This window comes from Cyanistes caeruleus, chromosome 7, assembly GCF_971803275.1.
Source record: "Cyanistes caeruleus chromosome 7, bCyaCae1.hap1.1, whole genome shotgun sequence".
Classification (NCBI taxonomy): domain Eukaryota; kingdom Metazoa; phylum Chordata; class Aves; order Passeriformes; family Paridae; genus Cyanistes; species Cyanistes caeruleus.
In genome coordinates, this window is record NC_141707.1 from 5,593,049 (window position 1) to 5,615,508 (window position 22,460).

Genomic DNA, 22,460 nt, shown 5'->3' on the forward strand with positions numbered 1-22,460 from the left:
TTCCTATCTTTCTCCCTCCATACACTTCCCCCGCATCTTTCTTCTTCACATTCCTTACCTTTTCCAACCTCCTGACCATGTCCATCTCTCAATGCCAGCGTTTGTTCTTTGTTTTCACTAAGGATATTTCTTTCCCGCTTTATGTCTTTTTGCTCAGCGCCATTTTTAGGCACCAGGGAGGATGTTTCCCTCCGGGCTTTTCCCACGGCACCCCTAGCTTCTTCTGTTAACTTTCTCCAAAAGGCTTCTGCTCTTCGCTGTTTCTCTGAGAGCAGATAAGGATTTGGGGATTGAGGAGACGTGTCGCCCTCTTGGGCCCCTTTTGGCTCAGCTGAGCTGCTCTTGTGTGGAGGCTGTGAAGCCTGAGTGGCTGCTCTGACCCCAAAATTTGGGGTGGCCAACAGACAGTTTTTTGCCGCCCTCCAGGTCTCTTTGGCAAGGGTTTTAGTACATCTGTCCCACACCTTAGGGTGGATAAACTTTACTAGCTGATTTATGACCCCAATATACAAAAGCCTTGCAGTAGCAAGAGTAAAAGAATTAGGTTTACAATTTAATTGCAATCTGACCTTTATCAAGGCTTTCATCTTCCTTCTGGACACAGGGACGTCTCCCTCGCCAGGACTAGTCCAGCTGGTCCTGACCGCTGCTCCTGTATTCCAGGCAACCCTCGCTTTCTGGGTTTGAATCCCGCTTTTTGAATTCTCACGGGTTTCAGCACCAAATGTTGTCTTTTAAAGCAAGGCAGACCCCTTGCCTGGTTCAGGAGCCAGCACGGTGACCAACACCCAGGCCACTCGGTCCACTGCACACAGACATCAATGTGATGGATGGCAAATGGTGTTTATTGCTGGAGAATTTGACATTTTATAACCTAGGGTCCCTGTGTTACTCCCATCTGCTTTCATCACAGCCAGGTGCTATTGGCCAATTGCAGGGGGCCTTACCATACACTGTGGAGGAGGGGGGTTACTATCTTTCCCTTACAACCCGATATCTTCCAAGCGCTAGACCCTGCTTCAACACCGTGTTTTGTGCAGAGACGCAGAGGAAGGAGCGCAGATCAGGCTGGAAAGGTCTCTGTTCTGAAGGCCCAGTTCCACAGCATTGTGGAGCTAAAGGTCTTGCTGAGCACCTTGAAGGCCTTGGATTTTGGAAGAGCCAAGCTGAGTATGCCCAGAACCCGGCTGTGAGGGATTCTGTGGCAAGCATGCACAGAGGGCAAAGGAGCTTGGAATGCCTGAGGCTTTCTAGAACAGCTTCCTGAAAGCACAGCAATGCTCCATCCCTGCACAGGATCAGGAAGAGGGCAGAACTGTTAGAGCCAGCAGAGAGATGGGGACTTCAGATGGCTCTTCTTTAGAATGCTGTTTATTCTATCGACTAGATTACAGCAAGGGGTCGTGGGTCAGCCTACAGCTGCTGGCTACAGGCAAGCCCTGAGTCCTGAAGCCCACTTAGTTCTGCTTACAGTGCATTATATCTCTTTCTTTTGCTGTGTGTATCATTGCATAACAACCAATCAGCATCATACACAATACCTTTACATGTACATATATCCTATCAAAACTGCTGAAATTACCATATATGTTAGTGACTACCTAATCATTTGAGTTAGTAATTAGATGGTAAACTCTGAAAGTTGTTTTGCAGTGGAAAATTCTTTTTGCTTTGGTAAAAAACGTCATTCTGTCTGCCTATGCTTTTTCACTTCGTAGAAAACATGCTTTGTTTGAAGGCCACTTAAAGCTGTTGGACTTCAGCCATAAAACCTCCTTCTAACTGACTAAACCTCTGTTCTAAACCTTCCAGCTTGACTAAACCTTTGTTCTCTCGGTGGTTGCAGCAATAAGTGGCCCTACAAATGTCTTTTTATATATCCATGCTTGCTTTCATTTCTATAGAACCTTCTGTAAGCATTCATATCTGTGAAAGTTTTCTGTTAAATTCTCATCCTTCCTAACATCTCCCCTGGCCTGATGAACAACACAGATGCTAGAAATCGTCTGATTCATCATTTGTGCACACATTGAAGTATACATGTGTCACAATCTGCTCACACAGGCGGGTGTCGTGAGAGGTTCGTTTGATCTCAGAATGCAAAAAGGACACCAAGGGATTTCAGTTTAAATCAAAACAGCAATAATGCATCTTTATTTTAGTGCCAGCATCATGGGTTATGCAATAGATGAGAAGGAGAGAAAGAGAGAGAGGGAGAGGAATAAAGAGGCAAAGTAAAGAGAGAATACGGGGGGGAGGTATCGCTACCAATGGACAAGATGGGGTCGCCAGTGTCTTCTTCCGTGGGGAACTCTCTCTCCAAAAGCAACTTAGAAAAGTCACCTTTAGAGTCTCAAGTTCCAAGGTGAGGGCAGTTGGCCAAAAGGTGGGGAGATGTATAGGCTATTGTGGTGTGACCCGTTGCTGTGGGAAGCAGGTGTGAGGTACTGAACAGGCCCCGCTCCTCACAAGTCCCTGCTCAGCAGCAGGAACGAAGGCAGTGTACCGTGGCAGCACAGCAAACACCTGCAAACAATCACTCTTGTGCTGTAGGTCGAGCACCCCTTCAAACAATGGCTTAGCAAGCATCCACCTCAACCAGGCCAGAACCCCTGCACAAAGTCCCCTGGGCTCCTCAGGGTCTTGGTCTCTGTTCTTGCCATGCTCGTGAGGCAAATGAGGGAAACTTCAGACCGTCTCTTACACCACCCCGTGACTCACGATCAGCGTCAAGAGGGCTCCTTTGTAGTGTTGTTACAAAGTCTTCATGTCTCCTCAAAGGCTGGTAGAGTACCCTAGAAAACAGAGACAGAAAATCAGACAGAAAAAGAAAAGTAGGAAAAAGATAAGGGCAAGAAAAAGGGAAAGACAAAAGTAAAGAATCAATTTTCAATTAAAATAAACATTCATCTTCTTATTACAAAGAATAAGTAATTTCAATTAATCAAATAAAACCCAAATAAACAATTTCAGGCAATTTCTTTATCACGAGGGACAATTTCCTATTTTTACTTTTCCAAAATTTCAATTAAATCCTGCTGAAGCAACAGTTGCTTTACCTGAGTGAGGTTCATCCCAATAGAGGTAGGCAATAAATGGTGGATCAGTGTGTAAATGGACTGTAAAAGGTGGTAAGAAATAACTGGGACTATATAAGAAAAATCACCTCCTGCAATCTTAGTAAAATTACAAACACAAAAATTTGAATGATTTTTTTGTATTCACTACTAAGATTTCTAGAAGTACACTATCACAAGCAGTTCTCAAACATGCACATCCACGTCCTATATGCACAAGTAGTTTCAGAAGTCTCGGTACGATGGATTTCAGAGTTGCAGATATTTTGTTCCATGTCCAAACAAATATCTTGAGCTCTGGTTGCATTACTTTCACAGATAAACGTTTGTTGTTCCCGGAAAATGCAGTTTCCAAATTAACAGTGAATTAATTATTAATGAAGTTTCCAAACCAACAGTTTGCCACTTCTCACCAATTTGATGAGCCCATTCCTTGTGCTCCAAAGGATAGAGAGCAGCTCCATCATGATTCAGCCCTAATGCAATGACAGGGAATATTGAATGCGCTGAAGCATTCCGTATAGTCAGTACAAAGGCTGTGGCTGCGTTTGTGCTGGGGTCACAGGTAAAATTTACTAGGTTCCACCAGGATTGGAATTCTTTTTCCAAATCAGTGGCATTGTCCCAAATTATTTGTTGACTTTCAGCAGGAAAAGTGCCTTCTTTGCCTTCTCTTACAATTGAGGCAGTAACTGACTGCATCCACAATTGAGCCTGAATGCAGCTAAGAAGCGACAAAGAGATGTTATTTTGTGTGGCACCGAGTGCATCAATTATCAATTTGTGATCATTTACATTTACCTTTTCCCAATTTGGTAATATGTTTGATAGTAACCACTGTTGGGTTCCCAAAGCCGATAAGGATGACTGCAGTGGTTGCTGTAATTTGGTTACATCCCCACTTGTGGTAGCCAATTTGTTCATCTGCACTTCTGAATCAATACTATTCAAATTTCCCAGTCCTGTTCCCACAGCACAGGTTATGATCTTGTCATTCGTTTCTTAGAAGGATTACGCTTTCACAAGCAGGTGTCCACCTCTCAAAAGAAGTTTGCAAAAAAGGTGAACAAGCTGGCTGAACTTCTGAGACATTGTTTTGCATTAGCAATTTGACTTGGTTAAGAGACCATGCCAGATTAAACAATATTTGTTGTTGGCCAGTTTTTCTGATTATACATGGCCCGATTTCAAAATTTCTCGGGCTCAGTATAACCGAAGGTTGGGTTGTGGTAGGTGTAGGTGTTACAACATTGACATCAAGTTCTCCCCAGTATTTGGTATTGTTTTTCCCACACACGATTTGATGGGAAAATTGTACGTCAGTCAGCTTTAGCCAACAATTCTGATTTTGAATTTCACAAAACAGAACATGGCCATGAGGTCCCGTGCCATAACTGTATACAGGTTCAATGAGGATTCAGCAATTAATTTTCAGGTTATTGTCACATCATCACCTTGCATTCCCATAAAGGGAGGGAAAACATTATGTTTGTCATCCAGCACTGGGGGGTGCTTACACCATGGTATGTGATTACTGCACTCAGTGCCACTGCATTGATTTTGAGTCTATGAATTAGACCTTTCAGACCTGACTGATGTGTCAGGTCATTTTGCCAATTACATGTTACAGAGGTTGATTTGGTTCAAGTGAAATGATACCAACAGTCAGTAGATTGGTTTTTACAAAGCTTTGTAATTTCCACCTTGTTGGTACAGGGGTCCAGGGTATAGTAACTAATATTTTTCTGATGACAACACGGTATGAGGGGGAATTATTTGTTCCATGACCACACTGCTGTGGCGCAGAGTTTTGCCATGATGTTGGGTGCAAATTGCTTGTCACATCTGATTCTAGAAAATTTCCAACGATTGCAACGGTGGAAGCTTTCTCATAAGGAGACTTTTCCATTTTTCTGCATCCTACCTTAATTTCTTCACCAATTGTTCCAGTTATCACTCTGGGCCAATCTTTTCGGTCCCAACCCCAGTCATTTTGACGGTATGTACCTCAAGAGTCGTGTAGTACTACGGTCACTAGGTTTGGGTGACGGCTTCTGGGGTAGGATCCTAGAACACATCAGGTGTACCTGATGGTAGCTTCAGACCACGGCCACTCAGCCGAGTTTTGGCCATGGTGTTGTGGTAAGATGCAGACAAGTATCTTACCATAGTAAGTACTTACTATTTAATACTAGTATTATCATGGTTTATCTGGTCTTCATGGCCCTCGGTGTTCTTCTGTGGAAAGTGAACACAACAGAGTCTGCCCCCAAAAGGCAGAAACTTAAAATGATGGAATTACCCAGCATGTGTTGATCCAATGCTTTTTTCCCAGAGTGTCGGAGGGCACCCATGCATATTTATTTGGAGAGGTTTTTAGTACTAGTGGTACTTGCCCTACACTAGGAAGGTCCACCAGGGCAGGTTGTCCAGGGTAGTGTGCTGGATCCTTAGGGTCACTTGGTCCTCATAGAGTGGGAATTATGCTTGGGGCTTTTGGACAAAAGGCAGTGATTTTGGGACACCTGTTTAATCCCCATCTGTCATTTACATTTTTTACAGCTTCCCTTAGCCAAAGAGCCCAACTTCCCTCCTGTGGTTTAAGGAGCCACTTCAGGAAACCATTGGTTCTTTCTACAATCCCGTTATCTTGAGGGCAGTAAGGGGTGTGAAAAGTCCATTTTATTCTTTCACCATTTGCCCAATCCTGTACAATTTTGGCAGTGAAGTGGGACCCGTTATCAGATTGACTTTCTTGTGGTTTTGGGAAAATTCCAAACCACCCTTGCAATGCTTTGACAGTATTATCTCCTGTAGTTCTTTTCAAAGCTTGGGCTTGGATAATCTCCACTCCTACCAGCACAAAGTGTTTACCACCTGACTTCTTCAAGGGACAAATATAATCCACCTGCCACGCATCCCATAAGCCTTTACCCTTTCTTAAGTGCATAGGTCATCTTCTCAAGGATGGCTTTGCAGTCATCTGTGACATTGCTTGCAGGCTGATATGCAAGTTTTACACATTTCCTTGGTGACAGGCCAGCTGTCGGCAAGAGCTTCTTTGTAAAAATCTTTGGCAACTGAGTGCCGTCTTTTTACCTGCAGCCATTCCAAAAGGTGCTCCCAGTCCTCTGAAATTTGTTCTTCTCTCAGGCTGAAACATAAACTTTGCAGAATTTAAGATATTAGAAAAGCTAAAGCCTAAATTAAAATTAATCCTTACGTGCAACAAATGTATTTGTGGTTTTGTTTGTATGTTTCCACAGAAAAATTTGTCCTAAGACTGTGTGCTCTTAATTTTTGAGCAGGAGGAGCAGCGTAAGCTGCCGGTGGTTTGTGTTTTAAGCAGTGCCAGGAGCGCACTGGGAGTTAATAGTTTGTGTCTTGAGGTGAAAATGTGGTAACAACAGGATTGCTGGTTTGCTGTGTTTTGGGAGCCATGGAGGCTCCCATTTTGTTAGATTTGTGATTAAAAAGCGGCCTGGTAGGTCGCAGTTTGTGGTTTTGGTCACAGGTTCAGGGACAAGAAAGGTCCTGGTGAGAGCTGTAAAGGTTGATTTTGGGTCCCAGGAATTTATGCTGAAAGTGTGGAGTGACAAAGGTAGCAGGAAGCGGTATTAGCTGCTGGGGATTTGTGTGGCTAGGCGAGGGCCGAGGGGGGCTGGGCAGAGTGATTTGTGTCACAAGCTGAGAGAGGCTCAGCAGAGGTGATTTGCAGCAGCCGGTGCGCTGTTGGGCTGGTTGTTCTTGTAATATGTGTTAGTATAATTTGCGTTTTATTGTACACATAGAAAATGAAGTATACAAACAGGTTTTCTGTGAAAAACAGAAGCAACTTGAGATTGAAAAAGCAGCTGCTGGAAAACCAGGAATTTGCAAGAAAATGACTCAGCAATTAAGGTAACATCGGGTAGAGGAGGGTCCACTCAAGCAAGATAAGTGCTCTACTGACTTGGTGATTGACGCTTGATGCTGACTTGATCTGATTTTCTCGGACCATGCATCTCAATGTCGGTTTCCATAAAAAAACTACACAGACTAAAAAAAAAAACTTCACCACGATTCTACATCTCAAAGCCTGCTTCCCGATAAACCACTCAAACTTCATCTCCTTCTCAGAAAACTCATCAGCAGTCCAGCAGCAGAAATATGAATATCTAACAACACAAAAACAAAAAAAAGAAAAAGAAAGTAACTGAAACTGCATAGTCTCAAGCTGAAAAAACCTGTATAAAACACAGCTCTCCCAAAGACAAGTTGTGAACTTGTGGGAATCAGTGTGGCAGAGGCTGATTCAGAGTTCACCCATTGCCGATCCCGGGTTCGACGCTGACAGTGATTGTGGTTGTTTCCATAATTCGATTTTACAGATTTTTCAATAAAATCCTTATTGATAAAATGAGGCTGAATTTCATTTGTAACATTCTGAAATGGGAGAGGCTTGGAACCAGGAGAGGCTTGAGTGGCAGAGCCAGTAATGTGCGTAGCATGAGACATAAATTGCGTGTGTGTGCGTGCCCTGTAAGGCCAGAGGAAGTGCGTGTTTGAGACGTGCTATCAGCACAGGGCGAGTGGGGAATCCCAATCTGTGGTTTCGCTCTGGGCGACTGCAAGCAGCTAGAAAAGGACAGGGTGATTGGGGTGTGTGTTTGATTGTATGAAACCCCTTTAATAAAATCTCCCCGTCTCCCCGTGGTTGGGTTGTGATAAGCATTTTTGAGGAGATGCCACCATCTAGTGACAGGAGTTAAACTGCTGACTGTTACCGTTTCTTAATTAAGCTTACATGCCTAGGAATCAGGGGCCTTGGAGAGCCATGGAGAAAGAATTTCTCTTTTTAAAGAAAGGTTGTGATTGTAACCCTTGGATTGTGTTTTGCTGTGTAGTCTGTCAAGAGCCTTGGCTCTGAAAGGTATTTAGGTGGAGGATCCCCAAGTGGGGACTCTGTTTCCTTTGTAACACAAAAGAGAATAAAGAAAATAAAGCCACCCAGATAGCGATAAAAATCTTACTAGGAACTGGTAAAGTAACCCATGGCAGCAGTGAGATATTTGAGTTATTAGAGAATGGAATTTTGGGGACCCTAAAGAAACTAATTGACATTCTTAGGGTTGAGTGTGCCCAAGATAATTGGGTACCTGAATATTACGAAGTGAAACTCCAAAGTTGGGATAAAAAAACATTGTGAGAAAAAGAACTTCCAGGATGGGAGCAAATGAGAGTAAAGGAATTCCTAGGAGTAGTCCTTTGGGATGGCTTTTAACACATTGGAAAGAACTAGTGGGATATGCTGATGCAGAAAGCAAGAGGGAGCTTGTTAAATTCTGTACACAATGGTGGCCACTATATAGACTGGATGGTTTTAAAGGTAGCTAAAGAGCTAGCTGAGGATGATTGTAGGACAACACAGGAGGATGTTAAGGATGTATTTCCCCTTCAAGATCCTGGCTGGAATCCCAGTGAACAAGGGGGACTAAGACAGTTACAAAGATATCAGAAATTAACAGTAAAAGGGCTGGAAAGAGCAATTCCCAGAACTATAAATTAATCAGCTCTATATGCTATTAAACAAAGTCCTTCTCAAACACCTTCTGAATTTTTAGATCAACTGCGCGATGCAATGTGGAAACATACCAGCCTGGACCCAGGATGGAGTGAAGGAATGCAGTAGCTAATAAATTTGTTTTTAGGACAATCCACAGAAGACATCAGGAGGAAGCTCCAGAAGATCGGAGTCCCAGAGAGCCAGAATCTGGAAACCCTGGTGGATGAAGCCTGGAGGGTCTTTAGCAATTGAGAAGAAGGATATAAACAGGGGATGAGAAAATTGGTGGCATTAGTGAAGGAGGGGGAGAAAGAAAAATGTCAGCAAGGTCCACCAAAACGAGGACCACCCCAACTGGGAAGGGATCAATGTGCATTTTGCAAGAGATTTGGACACTGGAAAAATCAGTGTCCAGAAGTAAGAAAAGGAGATGAGCAGAGAAAAGATGATCGGAAAGGAAAGGGGGAGGTTGCTCATGTAAAAGAAGACTGAAGAGGACCGGAGTGCCCTACCCCAGGTGACCCTCTGGTTATAGCTCCCAATCGAGGGAATAAAGAAAAAGAAGTGGGATTTCTAAGAGATACAGGAGCAACATTTTCAGGGTTGAATAAGGTTCTAATACCTGTGATAGTAAAAGGTTTTAAAAGCTTAGAAAATTCAGGGACTTATAAAGAAAGGTAGGCTTGGCAAGCCCTGGGAAAAGTAGGCCCTGGGAAATGTTAGGCTAAAGATCATGTCAAACTGCACGTGTGTAGTCAGTAGATGATAAATTGTTACATGTGATTCGAAATAATTATTGTTTATAGAACAAGAGGAACAATGTTAGGAGGCTGGGGAGAATCACAAGAAATCCATGCCTGGGTAAAAACAATGCATGCAATAGAACAATGGAAGTTTTATAATTAAGATGTAAGTTATATAATGATAGAGTATAAAACATGTTAATTTCAAAACCAAGTCGGGTCAGCTTTGGGTATGTGTACCCCTGACACCCAGAGCTCTTCAATAAAGCACCTTCATATAATCATTCCGTGATTATGTGTGTTCCTGAATGCTAACAGCTCTGTTCCTCTCTTCCAACCCTTGAAGTTATGGCACACAACATCAGCCCCGCCATCAGAAGCCTGGCAATTCAAAAATTTTATATCCTCCAGGCAGTAGAGAGAACTCAGTATTCCATCTTTGGAAACCTGCAAGATCAGCTCCACATGGCATAGAGGACACGGTCTCATCTCTCAGGCCTTGACTGGATGCGCTGCTGGAGCTCTGCTGAGAGCTGATCTGGGAGGCTTTGTCTGCTGGGGCCACCTGAGCCAGCCAGGATTTTATTTTTCTGCAAAATTGTTCTTTCCTTACTTTTGTTTTTGTTTACTATGTAAATATAGGATAGGTTCTAAATATACAGACTCCCAAGAGCTTTCTTTTGCTGCCCAAGTTCTCCAGGATACCAGAGAAGAGAGGGAAAAGGGTGCTCGTGCTCAGTAACCTGCCAGGGTGTGCAGTGGTGCAGGGAAAATGGCCAGAAACCCCTTGGCCTTTGGTGGTTCTGCTGAAGGCACAAGCTCTGTCCCAGCCAGGAAGCGCCATCTGTGTCCTCGTGCCAGTGTGGTGCTGGCTGGGCTGCTGAGGGCTCCCAGGTGCCTCTTGATGCAGCTCCTCTGGAGCTCCTGTGGGGCTGCGGCGCTGATGGCGGGCCACGCTGGGGGAGACCCTGAGGAAACAGGGTGCTGGGAGGCCATGAAGGGATGAGGGGCTGTGGAGGCCCTGACGGGACAAGGCCGTGGGAAGGCACAAGGGGGATGTGTGAGGGAGTGGGTGTCAAAAGACTCCAAGGGGACAGGAGGCCCCTGAGGGGCCGGGGTGGTGGGAAGACCTGAGGAACTGGGTGTCAGAGGCCATAAGCAGCCCCCGGGCAGCCGCCTGGTTCCTGACACCCGGCTGTTCTGGCGCTTCCCCAAAATGTCTGCCAGGCCTGCAGCAGAAGCCGTTGGGGCTGGGACAGTACACCTCCAGGAGGGTGGGGTCAGCCCGAGGTGTGCTCAGCCTGGGCTGGCTGGGGACATGGAGGGCAGGGGGTGCTGCCAGGCCACGGCCACTGGGTGCCTGCCATAAGGGGCAGTGGGCAGAGGCAGGGCTGGCGGCCAGGCCGGGCCCTCGCGACTGCCCAGGCCACGCTGCTGTGACCGAGGCCCCCCTGACACAGAGCTCGGGGCCCGCAGAGCTGCTGCCACCATGGGGAGGGCGGCGGTGTCTCCTCCAGCAGGGCTGCCCAGTGGCTGCTGCCCAAGCGGCTCTGGAGCCCACAGAAACAGCAGCAGAGTGTGCACAGGAACAGCAGCAGCCCCAGCGTCGGCACCTGCGAACTGAGGCGTCCGCAGCAGCCGGCTGCCAGACAGAGGGAGGCTGTGGGCACAGCTGCCTTTGGTTTGGCAAAAGGCCTCAGCAGAATTGGCCACAATGGCTTTCTCTTGACTTGCCAGCCTCACAGCAACGCTTGGCAGCTTCAGCTGCAGCCTGTGCCCGTGGCTGACTTGAATGGCTGTGCTTGAGGGCGGGCTCGCCTTCCACACTCCGGTGTCCCAAGGCAGCGGCCTTGGTGCCATCGTGACACGGAGAGAGAGAGAGACTCAGGACATGAGAACACAGGAACAGCCTGTTTGGCTCATTCTTGAGTTTGCTGCTCCTGCCTAAAATAATCATCAGGAATATATGCTGATGTAAAGTTATAGCCGAACACCAAGGACTTTTTCTGTAGTGTCTAAACTAGTGTAGAACTAAAACCTTGTGTGACTGTTCAGAGACTCTAAAATGCAGGGTGAAAATGACAGCTTTGGTTTGTAAGAGTCCTAAAAATTTTGACATGTGATTTTTCAAGTCAGGGATTTTAATTCCAATGTGGAAACTACAAAAATATTAAAATTTGTTTTCATTGGCAACCCCTTTGAAATGGCATCAGCACACCTACAGGTGTACTAGGGACAGTACTTGGCAATTCATGGCTTCAGTTGTGGGAGACAAATATTTTGTCTGGGTTCAACCTGAAGTTTAAAGTTTTCCCAGGGCTTTGATTGACTGGTCACTGCAGGTAACTTTAACAAATGCAAAAGGATGTGAAAGCACAATTTCTTGAGAATGTGCATTGGGGATAGAGAGAAAACATTGAAAACAGTCAGCAGGCTCTGGAAAACTTAAAAAATATTAAAATTACAAACATAATGTAAAAATAGATGTAGCTCTGTGACTGTTCAAGCAGGATTCTATGTCTGGAGGAAATGTTTGACTTGCATCAGCTGTAACACAGACAGACACACAGCAACTGGGGCCTTGAACATTTGTGCTACTGCAAACCTCTTCCATGAAAAACATCATTCCAGGAAGGAGCAACATCATCTGACAGATAGCAAGAGTGGCCAGCAATAGCTCCAGGAGCTCCTGCCAAGACCCCTACAGGAAGGAGCCCAGCCCGCAATGCATGTGGGCTTTGGCTTTGGCCCTCTGGCACAGAAACCCCCCAGGGGCACAGGTCTCTGGGGCAGGAGAAGGGCACCAGCACTGCCAGGGCTTGGCTGGGGTGGCAGGTCTGCCTCGGTGGGGACTCTGCCACACCTGCTGATTTCAGTGCTGCCAGGCCCCTGTACAGATTCTGTGCAAGGCCCCGTGCCCTTCCTGCTGCGCCTGCGTCGGCAGCCCTGGGGGCTCCTTCTGCTGCCCTGAGCCTGCAGAGCAGGGCAGTGTTTGCTGATGGTTTGAGGTGTTCCTAAAGATCCTGTCTTAGACACTTTGGGCAAGGGATTCCTTCCAACATAGGCCACGCTGGGGGGATGGGGCAGAACCAGGAAGGTGGCAGGGCGTGCAAGGGACGTTAGTGACACGGCGCAGCCTGGTAACCGTGGAATGGAACGGTGCAATGGACAAGAGCTGGCGGTGACAAGACCACACCAGTATGCCTGGTGCATGCGACGGGACAGGACACGCCAGAGCGGTGCTGTGAGGAGCCCCCACACAGCCCACTCGTTAGTGCCTGACCCGGAGCTTTTCCAAGGCGTAATTCCTACAGCTCACATTGTGAGCAGACTGTGGGAATTGGTGAGCCGGAGCTTCCCGATAACATCTGTTTAGAAGGTGCTCCCAAGGCCCGATTTTGTCATGGCGGGCAGATTCTTCAGGCTATTCAGGGTGTTCCAACGGAATAGAAGCACAGACCGTGGAGCTGCCCCAGCAGAACACCCTGAAGAGCCGGAGCAGTTCCAGCAAGGGCAGGATGGTGAGTGGCAGAGCTGGGCCGCAGGGCTGAAGCTGCAGCCAGCTGGGCCCTGCACCGTCCCGTCCCATCCCATCCCATCCCATCCCATCCCATCCCATCCCATCCCATCCCATCCCATCCCATCCCATCCCATCCCATCCCATCCCATGTGGACATGCCCAAGGACAGGACAGAAGAAGGGCTGGGGCTGACCCCCGACAGTGACCGTGCTCCATCCCCTGAGCCACCCCAGGGCTGTCCCTGCCTGGGGAGTGCAAGGCTGGGCTGTGTTCTCCGGCCTCTCCCGCAGTCCCTCAGCTCTGGCTGCTCTTTTCCAGATGCAGCCATGGACAAGAGACAAGAGCAGGAGCCTGCCCAGGGCCGCTTCCGCAAAACGCTGAAGGTACCTGCAGGCATCCCCACCTGGGCTGGGCCTGCTGTCACTGCTCAGGCCAGCTCTGCACTTGCAGCACTCCATGGAACATGCCTCTCTTCCCTGTCCTTTCTTCATTCTGCACAGAGGTTCCGCCAGTTCCTGCCAAGTCGGCATAGAAAGATCAGCCCCATAGGAACTGAGGGCACAGCTGAGCCTGAGTCCGGGCTGACCGAGCTCCAGGCAGAGCCTGATGTCAGCCCAGATTCAGCTGCGCCCTCACAAGACTCGGACGCTGTGGTGAGTGATGACAGGGCAAACTCTGATGTGGTACTGATTGAGGACATGGCCATTCCAAACCCCAGAGAGACTCAGGGCATCACAAATACTGACACTGTGCCCCCTCCCACCATGAGTCATGCACCTAATATGGACTTTTTTGAAAGGGGACTGTTCCTTCTGACCAGCAGGTAGCCAGCCAGGGGCCGGAACTGGAGGTCTCCCAGGATCCTGTGCCCCTTCAAGCCACATCCACAGGGCCCCCTCAGCCTTTGAGGCCAGCAGAGTGTGATGGGATGGTAAGCACTTCTTGGGAGAAGCTGGGGAAGTTGCTGCCTTGGACAGCGCTCCAAGTCTTCCCCATTCCTACTCTAGGTGCCAGCTATTGTACGGAGCATTCACCAGCATCTAATGTGCTCCGTTACGGTGGATGCCAGGCTGCCAACTAACATGGTGAAGCTGGCTGAAGAACACCCGGACGATGTGGTGCTGACCCTCCTGCGCTGTGCCCCATCGTGTGACAGGTATGGGGCCCACGTGCCTTGAGAGCTCAGGGCTCAGCGGCCTTTAGGGCCCATCGCCCTGCACAGCCTGTCCAATGGGCTCTGCCCAACAGGCAGAGAGGTCCAGGAGCCTCGGGCCCCTCTGTTTCCTGAGGCTGCTGCCAGTGCTCCCTCCCTGCCCCTCAGGGCACTGGGGCTCTGTCACCTGGGACCCCACAGCTACACAGGGCATGGCTCTGTGACTGAGACACCCCTGACACAGAGCTCTGATCCCACAGAGCTGCTGCCATGATGTGGCAAGCCATAGCCTCATCAGGACCAGCAATGGAGAAGGTGCTGCCAACTCTGCTCCATGTGATGGAGAACTGGCCCCTTTGCAGCATCTGCACCTCTGATGAGGACAACAAGGACGTTTTTGCTCTGGCTGTGAGTTTCTGGAACTGGCCTTGCCTGTCACCCAGGTTGCTTCTCCAGCAGCTCTTCATCCTCTCCTTGCCTCAGGCTGGGCTGAAACCTGGGCTAGGGGCAAGCTCAGGGGGCACCGGGCTCGCTGCTCCCCGTGCATCTCCCCTCGGGCTCTGCCCCATGGACGCCTTAGCACTGAGCGCTGTCTTGGTGTGATTCTTTTGCAGGCAACTCTGGTGCTCTGGGTGATTATGCAAGTGCCTCAGAGCCATGAGGCCATGATGCATTATTCCGACTCTCTCTTTGCGGCTCTGCTGTTGCACGTTTTCACCACCACACAGCTGATGCCAGCAGAAGTTGATAACTTCTGGAGAGAATGCCAGGAGCAACACCGCCTTCCCGGAGAACCCAACAGGTGCCAGTCCTCCTGTCCTTCCCATGCCCTTGTGGCTGACACCAGTGCACCCAATGTGACCTGGCCTTTGCTCTGCACACAGCTTTGCAGTGCAGGCCATGAAGGCTCTGCTCTGCTTTCTGCACTATGACAACGAGTTGATGGCCATGGAGCGCAAGTGTGGCTGGGAAACGCTGCTCCATGCTGACACCCAGCACTATGCCGTGGGTCTGTTGGCCAGGTGAGACCCCTTCTCGCCACTGCCTCTGAAATGTGTGCCCTGTGCCCAGGGTGCCCTACCACAGTCCCTGTGGTCCTGGCCAGAGGGCTTTGCCATTGACGGATGGCTGAGCAGACTAGAGAAGTCTGAGAGGAGGGTGCCCAGAAGGAGCCCCATGGTCCCAAAACACCCATGGTCCCCCCCCAGGGATGCTGGGGAAAGGCCAGATCTCCATGAGTCATCCCTGGGAGAGGTTTGGCCTCCCCCCACCCCCCACCTCTGTGTCTTGGTGCCATTTCCCCCCTTCCAGGGTGATGCGCCGTGACTTGACGCCCTTGTGTTACCATGTGGCACACCAATTTGTCCGGAGGCTCATCAGGGAGGAGGCACCTTGGGATCTGTGCTCCCTGGCATTCCTTGTGGAGGTGAGCCCCATGGCCAGCACTACCTCGCTGAGCTGCCTGCCAGCCCTGTCCCCTTGCATAGCCACAGCTGCCTGGGATGGTGCCCGCGCCCTGTGCTGCTGCCTGGGCCCAGCCCTGTGCAGTTCCAGGCTCCTGCCAGCCGGCTCCGCTGTCACTGCCCTGTGCCTTTCAGGTCCTGGATTGCCTGAACTTGAGTGACTGTGGGTACTGTGTCCTTGAGATCACATCAAAGCACCTGCAGAGCGAGTGCAGGCAGAGGCGTCGCCTGGCGCTCAGAGGCCTCGTGGTGCTCAGCCAGGAACCCTCGATGGTGAGAACAGGGCAGCAGCTGAAGCTGTGCTGGGCAAAGCAGCCCCTTGGGCTGGCTGGGCTTCAGGAGCTGAGGCAGCTGCTCCCAGCTCTCCTGCCTCACTGGCCTCAGTGCTTTGGGACAGGCCTTTGGCCTCTGGGCCCGGCAGCAGCCGGGTGGGGTTGCAGTGCCAGGGCAGTCTTGGTGCTGCAGCCGTTCAGGGCTTCCTAGCACAGCCTTGTGTTCCACACAGGCCACACCTATACGCCGCCTGTGTCAAAGCTTCCTGCAGCTGCTGAGTGACGCAGACGGAGAAGTGGTCGGCATGTCTCTGTCTGTGCTCACGAATGTGCTGAAGAGAAAAAGTCTTCATGTATCAAGGACTGCTGCCCCCAAGCTTGCTGAGCCACTTGTGCTCCTCTTTGACCATGTAAGGCTCTGTGCCCCGGCCACGGGCACTGGCTACTGCCCACACAAACTTTGGGCCTGTGGATTTTCAGGCCTTTGCCCAGGTGGGCTGGAGAAGTTGGCGCTGAGATCTTTTCCTCCTTCCTTCCTCCAGGACAAAAGCCACGTGCAGGTGCTCTCCATTCACCTCTTCCGCAATACGATGAACCTGGTACTGGAAGAGGGAAAAACTGCAATGGAGGGAATTGTGAAGCAGAGCCTGCTCCCGCTCATTTTGCACTGCCACGACGACAACCAGCGCGTGGCCGATGTGAGCTTTTGTGTGATGCTGGTGGACCACTGGGAGGCGGCTGGGCTGCCTCCTGCCCTGCTGCCTCCCAGGCTGCGGCCTCCTCCTGGCCTTGGCACAGGGATGCAACTCCTGTGCCCTGGGCAGCAATGGCATCTCTGCATCTCTCCAGGCCTCCCGGGAAACGCTGCACTGTGCTGCCACCTTCTTAAATAACACAGAGCTCCTGTGTGTGCTGCCAACAGAGGATCTGTCGAAGATCACCGAATGTGTGGTAAAGGACGGCCTGGAAACCCCAGCCTCAGCCTGGAGAAGCTCCCTGTCCCCGGGGCTCAGTGTGTGGGGCTGGCAGCTGTGGCCCAGTGCTGCACCCATGGGAGCCAGCCTGTGCCCCACACGCTGCTCCCTTCCCTGGGACACACGGGTTCCTCTTCAGGCTCCTGTGGCCCTGAGCCGGGTGCCGATGGAGCCCCAGCCCAGTGGGGCTGCTGCCCGGTGCCTCAGGGCTGGGCGGGCACGGGAGGCCGGGGCTGGCCGCAGGCAGCGCCCAGCCGAGGGGCAGAGCCCGCACCGACCCTTCCCTCCTGCCGCTCTCTGCAGCTGGCACAGGACGAGAGCCGAGCGGCCGAGCACCTGAGCCGGGCACTGCCGTATCTTGACAGCCCACAGGAGTCCCTGCGAGAGGCGGCCGTCAGCTTCATCGGTGAGCCACGAGCCCGGGCTGGCTCCCCACTCCGCCGCAGCTCGGCCCCGGACCCGGCTGCTGCTGTCCCGGCAGCGGCACCCGGGCCCGGCGCCCTGGAGCCCCGGCTGCCCTCGGGGCTGCTGCCGGCCTCTGGCAGCCGTGCCCTTGGGCTGAGTCAGGATGCGGCAAGGGCTGGGGCTGAGCCCTGCCGGGGCGGGAGGCCGTGTGGCCCCCGGGCTGGCAGCGCCGCTGGCAGGGAGCTGTGCTGCCAGGGCCCTGACAGGCTCTGTGTTCCCAGGGATGGCCAGGATGTTCATGCACAAGGGCGCACAAGGAAGAGCTGCAGACCCTCAGTGAGGGTGAGTGAGAGCAGCGGGCTGGCACTGGGGGCTGGCAGGGAGCAGTTGCAATGCCTGGGATGGGAGCTGCAATCCCTGGCCCAGCTGCAGAGTGCTTCGTTCCCTGTCTGGGTGAGGGCGGTGTGGGCAGAGAGCAGAGAGATTTCAGGGACAGGGGTGGGAGTTGTGGCCAGCACCTTCTGGCTGATCCTGTTGTCTGGTTCTCTCTTGTGGCCATTGCAAGAGCCAGGTGGAATGTCCTTGGCAGGAATGTCTCCTAGGATCCCTGCAGATGCATGCCCTGACCGTGCCTCTTGTCCTCTCTCTTCCAGCCACTGAAGCCCCGACAAAGACACCACTCCATCCCACAGCAACCTGAATATCCAAGCTCGGTTTGCCAGTGAACAAGTGTCCCAAGAACAGCAGCAGGAGACACTGAAGAGGACACCACCTCCCAGTGCCACTGGAGATCCAGGCACAGCTGACAACTGGCACAGCTGAGCCTGTGGGATTTTCACGGGGCTTCAGCCCTCTCCCAGCCTGTAGATAGCTCCCTCCAGCCCTCAGACTGTGCCCATCCCCTTTTTTCCCTCTATTCTTCCTCCCTTTTGACAGCTCCTTACCTCCAGCCCTCAGTCCATGCCCATCCCCTTCTTTCCCTTTCCAGCTCATCCCTTTGCTTCACCTTGCATTAATAAACAGTTTGCCTTTTTCACTTAACCTGCATCTGTCTGGAGTTGAAGGGACACAAATCCAGAGCACTGTGACACACAGGCCCCTCCTGCCGTTCTCTCCTGCACCGTGTTTTGTGCAGTGACGCAGAGGAAGGAGCGCAGATCAGGCTGGAAAGGTCCCTGTGCTGAAGGCCCGGCTCCACAGCATTGTGGAGTTCAAGGTGTTACTGAAGGCCAGTAGTGGGACAAGGAGCCTGGGTGTGTCAGGGACCAAAGTTGTGTCTAAGGCCCTGCCGTGTTCTGTCCTCTGTTGTGCACGTCAACAGGATGGCGAAGAACAGACTTTGAAGGAAACCTTATGGGTTAACTGCTGGGAATTTGACCCTTAAGAGGAACAATGGATTGATCAATTGATGGGAAGTTAACCTGTGAAAGAGGAACAGTAATAATGAGGCTGTTATTGGCATGGTGACCTTACCTCATGTACTGGCCAAGGGTGAGATGACATGGTGACTGGGAAAATTCCACTCCAGGGGAGAAGATAGGAGGCTTGGTTCTGCAGAGGAGAGGCAAGAAGGACAAAATGCACGCCTTTTGATGCAGGGCATGTCCTGAAGGTGCATGGCCTGCCTGCCCCTCCCATTGGAACACCATGCTCCATCTCCTGCCGCTGCCCAGTGGCTTTTCAGCAATCCAGGGGTTGGTAAGTATTATTTGCAATAGCAACTAATAAAATAAGAGTTGCTTTGCAATTTTGTGCACGGGCATCTTCCAGCACCCATGATGTTCTTGGCAATGAGGATGGGATGCCCAGAGCACAAAATCCCATGGTGTTTGGAGCACGTGTGAGTGAAAAATGGACACATGTTTGAGTGTGGGTAAGAGAAGAGGGACAGGGTTTGGGCAGTGGAGCGTATGGTTGTGTAATATATGTTGGGATAATTTGTGTTTTATTGTACACATAGAAAATCAAGTATAAAAGCATGTTTTATGTAAAACAAAAACCACAAGCAGCTTAAGATTGCAAAAGCAGCTGCTGGAAATCCAGGAATTTGCAAGAGAACAACCCAGCAATTAAGATAACACTGAAAAGAGCTGGGCCAACCCAAGCAAAATAAGTGCTCTAAGGACCTGGTGATTAACGCCTGATACCGACCTGATGTGATTCTCCAGGACCATACATCTCTGTGTCGGTTTCCCAAAAAAAACTACACAGACTAAAAAAAAAAGCTCTCCACGATTCTACATCTCAAAGCCTTCTTCCTGAAAAACCACTCAAACATCATCTCCTTCTCAGAAAACTCATCAGCAGTCCAGCAGCAGAAATAGGAATATGTAACAACACAAGAAAAAGAAAGAAACTGAAACTGCATAGCCTCAAGCTGAAAAAACCTGTATAAAACACCGCTCTCCCAAAGACAAGTTGTGAACTTGTGGGAATCAGTGTGGCACAGGCTGATTCAGAGTTCACCCATTGCCGATCCCGGGTTCGACGCTGACAGTGATTGTGGTTGTTTCCATAATTCGATTTTACAGATTTTTTAATAAAATCCTTATTGATAAAATGAGGCTGAATTTCATTTGTAACATTCTGAAATGGGAGAGGCTTGGAACCAGGAGAGGCTTGAGTGGCAGAGCCAGTAATGTGCGTAGCATGAGACATAAATTGCGTGTGTGTGCGTGCCCTGAAAGGCCAGAGGAAGTGCGTGTTTGAGACGTGCTATCAGCACAGGGCGAGTGGGGAATCCCAATCTGTGGATTCGCTCTGGGCGACTGCAAGCAGCTAGAAAAGGACAGGGTGATTGGGGTGTGTGTTTGATTGTATGAAACCCTGTTAATAAAATCTCCCCGTCTCCCCGTGGTTGGGTTGTGATAAGCATTTTTGAGGAGATGCCACCATCTAGTGACGGGAGTTAAACTGCTGACTGTTACCGTTTCTTAATTAAGCTTACATGCCTAGGAATCAGGGGCCTTGGAGAGCCATGGAGAAAGAATTTCTCTTTTTAAAGAAAGGTTGTGATTGTAACCCTTGGATTGTGTTTTGCTGTGTAGTCTGTCAAGAGCCTTGGCTCTGAAAGGTATTTAGGTGGAGGATCCCCAAGTGGGGACTCTGTTTCCTTTGTAACACAAAATAGAATAAAGAAAATAAAGCCACCCAGATAGCGATAAAAATCTTACTAGGAACTGGTAAAGTAACCCATGGCAGCAGTGAGATATTTGAGTTATTAGAGAATGGAATTTTGGGGACCCTAAAGAAACTAATTGACATTCTTGGGGTTGAGTGTGCCCAAGATAATTGGGTACCTGAATATTACGAAGTGAAACTCCAAAGTTGGGATAAAAAAACATTGTGAGAAAAAGAACTTCCAGGATGGGAGCAAATGAGAGTAAAGGAATTCCTAGGAGTAGTCCTTTGGGATGGCTTTTAACACATTGGAAAGAACTAGTGGGATATGCTGATGCAGAAAGCAAGAGGGAGCTTGTTAAGTTCTGTACACAATGGTGGCCACTATATAGACTGGATGGTTTTAAAGGTAGCTAAAGACCTAGCTGAGGATGATTGTAGGACAACACAGGAGGATGTTAAGGATGTATTTCCCCTTCAAGATCCTGGCTGGAATCCCAGTGAACAAGGGGGACTAAGACAGTTACAAAGATATCAGAAATTAACAGTAAAAGGGCTGGAAAGAGCAATTCCCAGAACTATAAATTAATCAGCTCTATATGCTATTAAACAAAGTCCTTCTCAAACACCTTCTGAATTTTTAGATCAACTGCGCGATGCAATGTGGAAACATACCAGCCTGGAGCCAGGATGGAGTGAAGGAATGCAGTAGCTAATAAATTTGTTTTTAGGACAATCCACAGAAGACATCAGGTGGAAGCTCCAGAAGATCGGAGTCCCAGAGAGCCAGAATCTGGAAACCCTGGTGGATGAAGCCTGGAGGGTCTTTAGCAATTGAGAAGAAGGATATAAACAGGGGATGAGAAAATTGGTGGCAGTAGTGAAGGAGGGGGAGAAAGAAAAATGTCAGCGAGGTCCACCAAAATGAGGACCACCCCAACTGGGAAGGGATCAATGTGCATTTTGCAAGAGATTTGGACACTGGAAAAATGAGTGTCCAGAAGTAAGAAAAGGAGATGAGCAGAGGTGAGATGATCAGAAAGGAAAGGGGGAGGTTGCTCATGTAAAAGAAGACTGAAGAGGACCGGAGTGCCCTACCCCAGGTGACCCTCTGGTTATAGCTCCCAATCGAGGGAATAAAGAAAAAGAAGTGGGATTTCTAAGAGATACAGGAGCAACATTTTCAGGGTTGAATAAGGTTCTAATACCTGTGATAGTAAAAGGTTTTAAAAGCTTAGAAAATTCAGGGACTTATAAAGAAAGGTAGGCTTGGCAAGCCCTGGGAAAAGTAGGCCCTGGGAAATGTTAGGCTAAAGATCATGTCAAACTGCACGTGTGTAGTCAGTAGATGATAAATTGTTACATGTGATTCGAAATAATTATTGTTTATAGAACAAGAGGAACAATGTTAGGAGGCTGGGGAGAATCACAAGAAATCCATGCCTGGGTAAAAACAATGCATGCAATAGAACAATGGAAGTTTAATAATTAAGATGTAAGTTATATAATGATAGAGTATAAAACATGTTAATTTCAAACCCAAGTCGGGTCAGCTTTGGGTATGTGTACCCCTGACACCCAGAGCTCTTCAATAAAGCACCTTCATATAATCATTCCGTGATTATGTGTGTTCCTGAATGCTAACAGCTCTGTTCCTCTCTTCCAGCCCTTGAATTATGGCACACAACATCAGCCCCGCCATCAGAAGCCTGGCAATTCAAAAATTTTATATCCTCCAGGCAGTAGAGAGAACTCAATATTCCATCTTTGGAAACCTGCAAGATCAGCTCCACATGGCATAGAGGACACGGTCTCATCGCTCAGGCCTTGACTGGATGCGCTGCTGGAGCTCTGCTGAGAGCTGATCTGGGAGGCTCTGTCTGCTGGGGCCACCTGAGCCAGCCAGGATTTTATTTTTCTGCAAAATTGTTCTTTCCTTACTTTTGTTTTTGTTTACTATGTAAATATAGGATAGGTTCTAAATATACAGACTCCCAAGAGCTTTCTTTTGCTGCCCAAGGTCTGCAGGATACCGGAGAAGAGAGGGAAAAGGGTGCTCGTGCTCAGCAACCTGCCAGGGTGTGCAGTGGTGCAGGGAAAATGGCCAGAAACCCCTTGGCCTTTGGTGGTTCTGCTGAAGGCACAAGCCCTGTCCCAGCCAGGAAGCGCCATCTGTGTCCTCGTGCCC

The 22,460-nt window shown here is 49.4% G+C and overlaps 1 protein-coding gene and 1 long non-coding RNA gene across 3 annotated transcripts; one reads left to right on the forward strand and one right to left on the reverse strand.

Annotated features, from left to right (window-relative positions):
• Positions 1-2,119: 2,119 nt before the first annotated feature.
• On the reverse strand, positions 2,120-11,053 carry LOC147652149 (uncharacterized). Its single transcript, XR_015289558.1, has 3 exons — positions 10,109-11,053; positions 5,260-7,234; positions 2,120-2,795 (listed from the first exon to the last, which is right to left on the reverse strand). It is a non-coding gene; the product is annotated as an uncharacterized LOC147652149 (long non-coding RNA).
• On the forward strand, positions 10,294-18,193 carry LOC147652150 (maestro heat-like repeat-containing protein family member 6). Of its 2 annotated transcripts, none has more exons than XM_086898768.1 (16): positions 10,294-12,886; positions 13,204-13,268; positions 13,386-13,538; positions 13,706-13,816; positions 13,893-14,041; positions 14,299-14,446; positions 14,653-14,840; positions 14,923-15,060; positions 15,350-15,464; positions 15,637-15,774; positions 16,007-16,183; positions 16,316-16,471; positions 16,623-16,724; positions 17,051-17,153; positions 17,434-17,494; positions 17,806-18,193. In XM_086898768.1, the coding sequence occupies exons 1-15, from the start codon at positions 12,769-12,771 to the stop codon at positions 17,490-17,492; spliced, it is 1,920 nt and encodes a 639-aa protein (XP_086754894.1). In that variant the 5' UTR covers positions 10,294-12,768; the 3' UTR covers positions 17,493-17,494; positions 17,806-18,193. The 2 variants fall into 2 exon arrangements, with proteins under 2 accessions (XP_086754894.1, XP_086754895.1); XM_086898769.1 differs by having other exon boundaries at positions 10,980-12,886; positions 13,709-13,816.
• The last annotated feature ends 4,267 nt before the right edge of the window (positions 18,194-22,460 follow it).

Excerpts from the sequence above, each read along its gene's own strand:
- LOC147652150 (XM_086898768.1), top strand. The coding sequence starts at position 12,769 with ATGGCGGGCAGATTCTTCAGGCTATTCAGGGTGTTCCAACGGAATAGA. Across the intron at positions 12,887-13,203 it reads GTTCCAGCAAGGGCAGGATG|ATGCAGCCATGGACAAGAGA; the intron begins GTGAGTGGCAGA and ends GCTCTTTTCCAG. Across the intron at positions 15,465-15,636 it reads CCCTGGCATTCCTTGTGGAG|GTCCTGGATTGCCTGAACTT; the intron begins GTGAGCCCCATG and ends TGTGCCTTTCAG.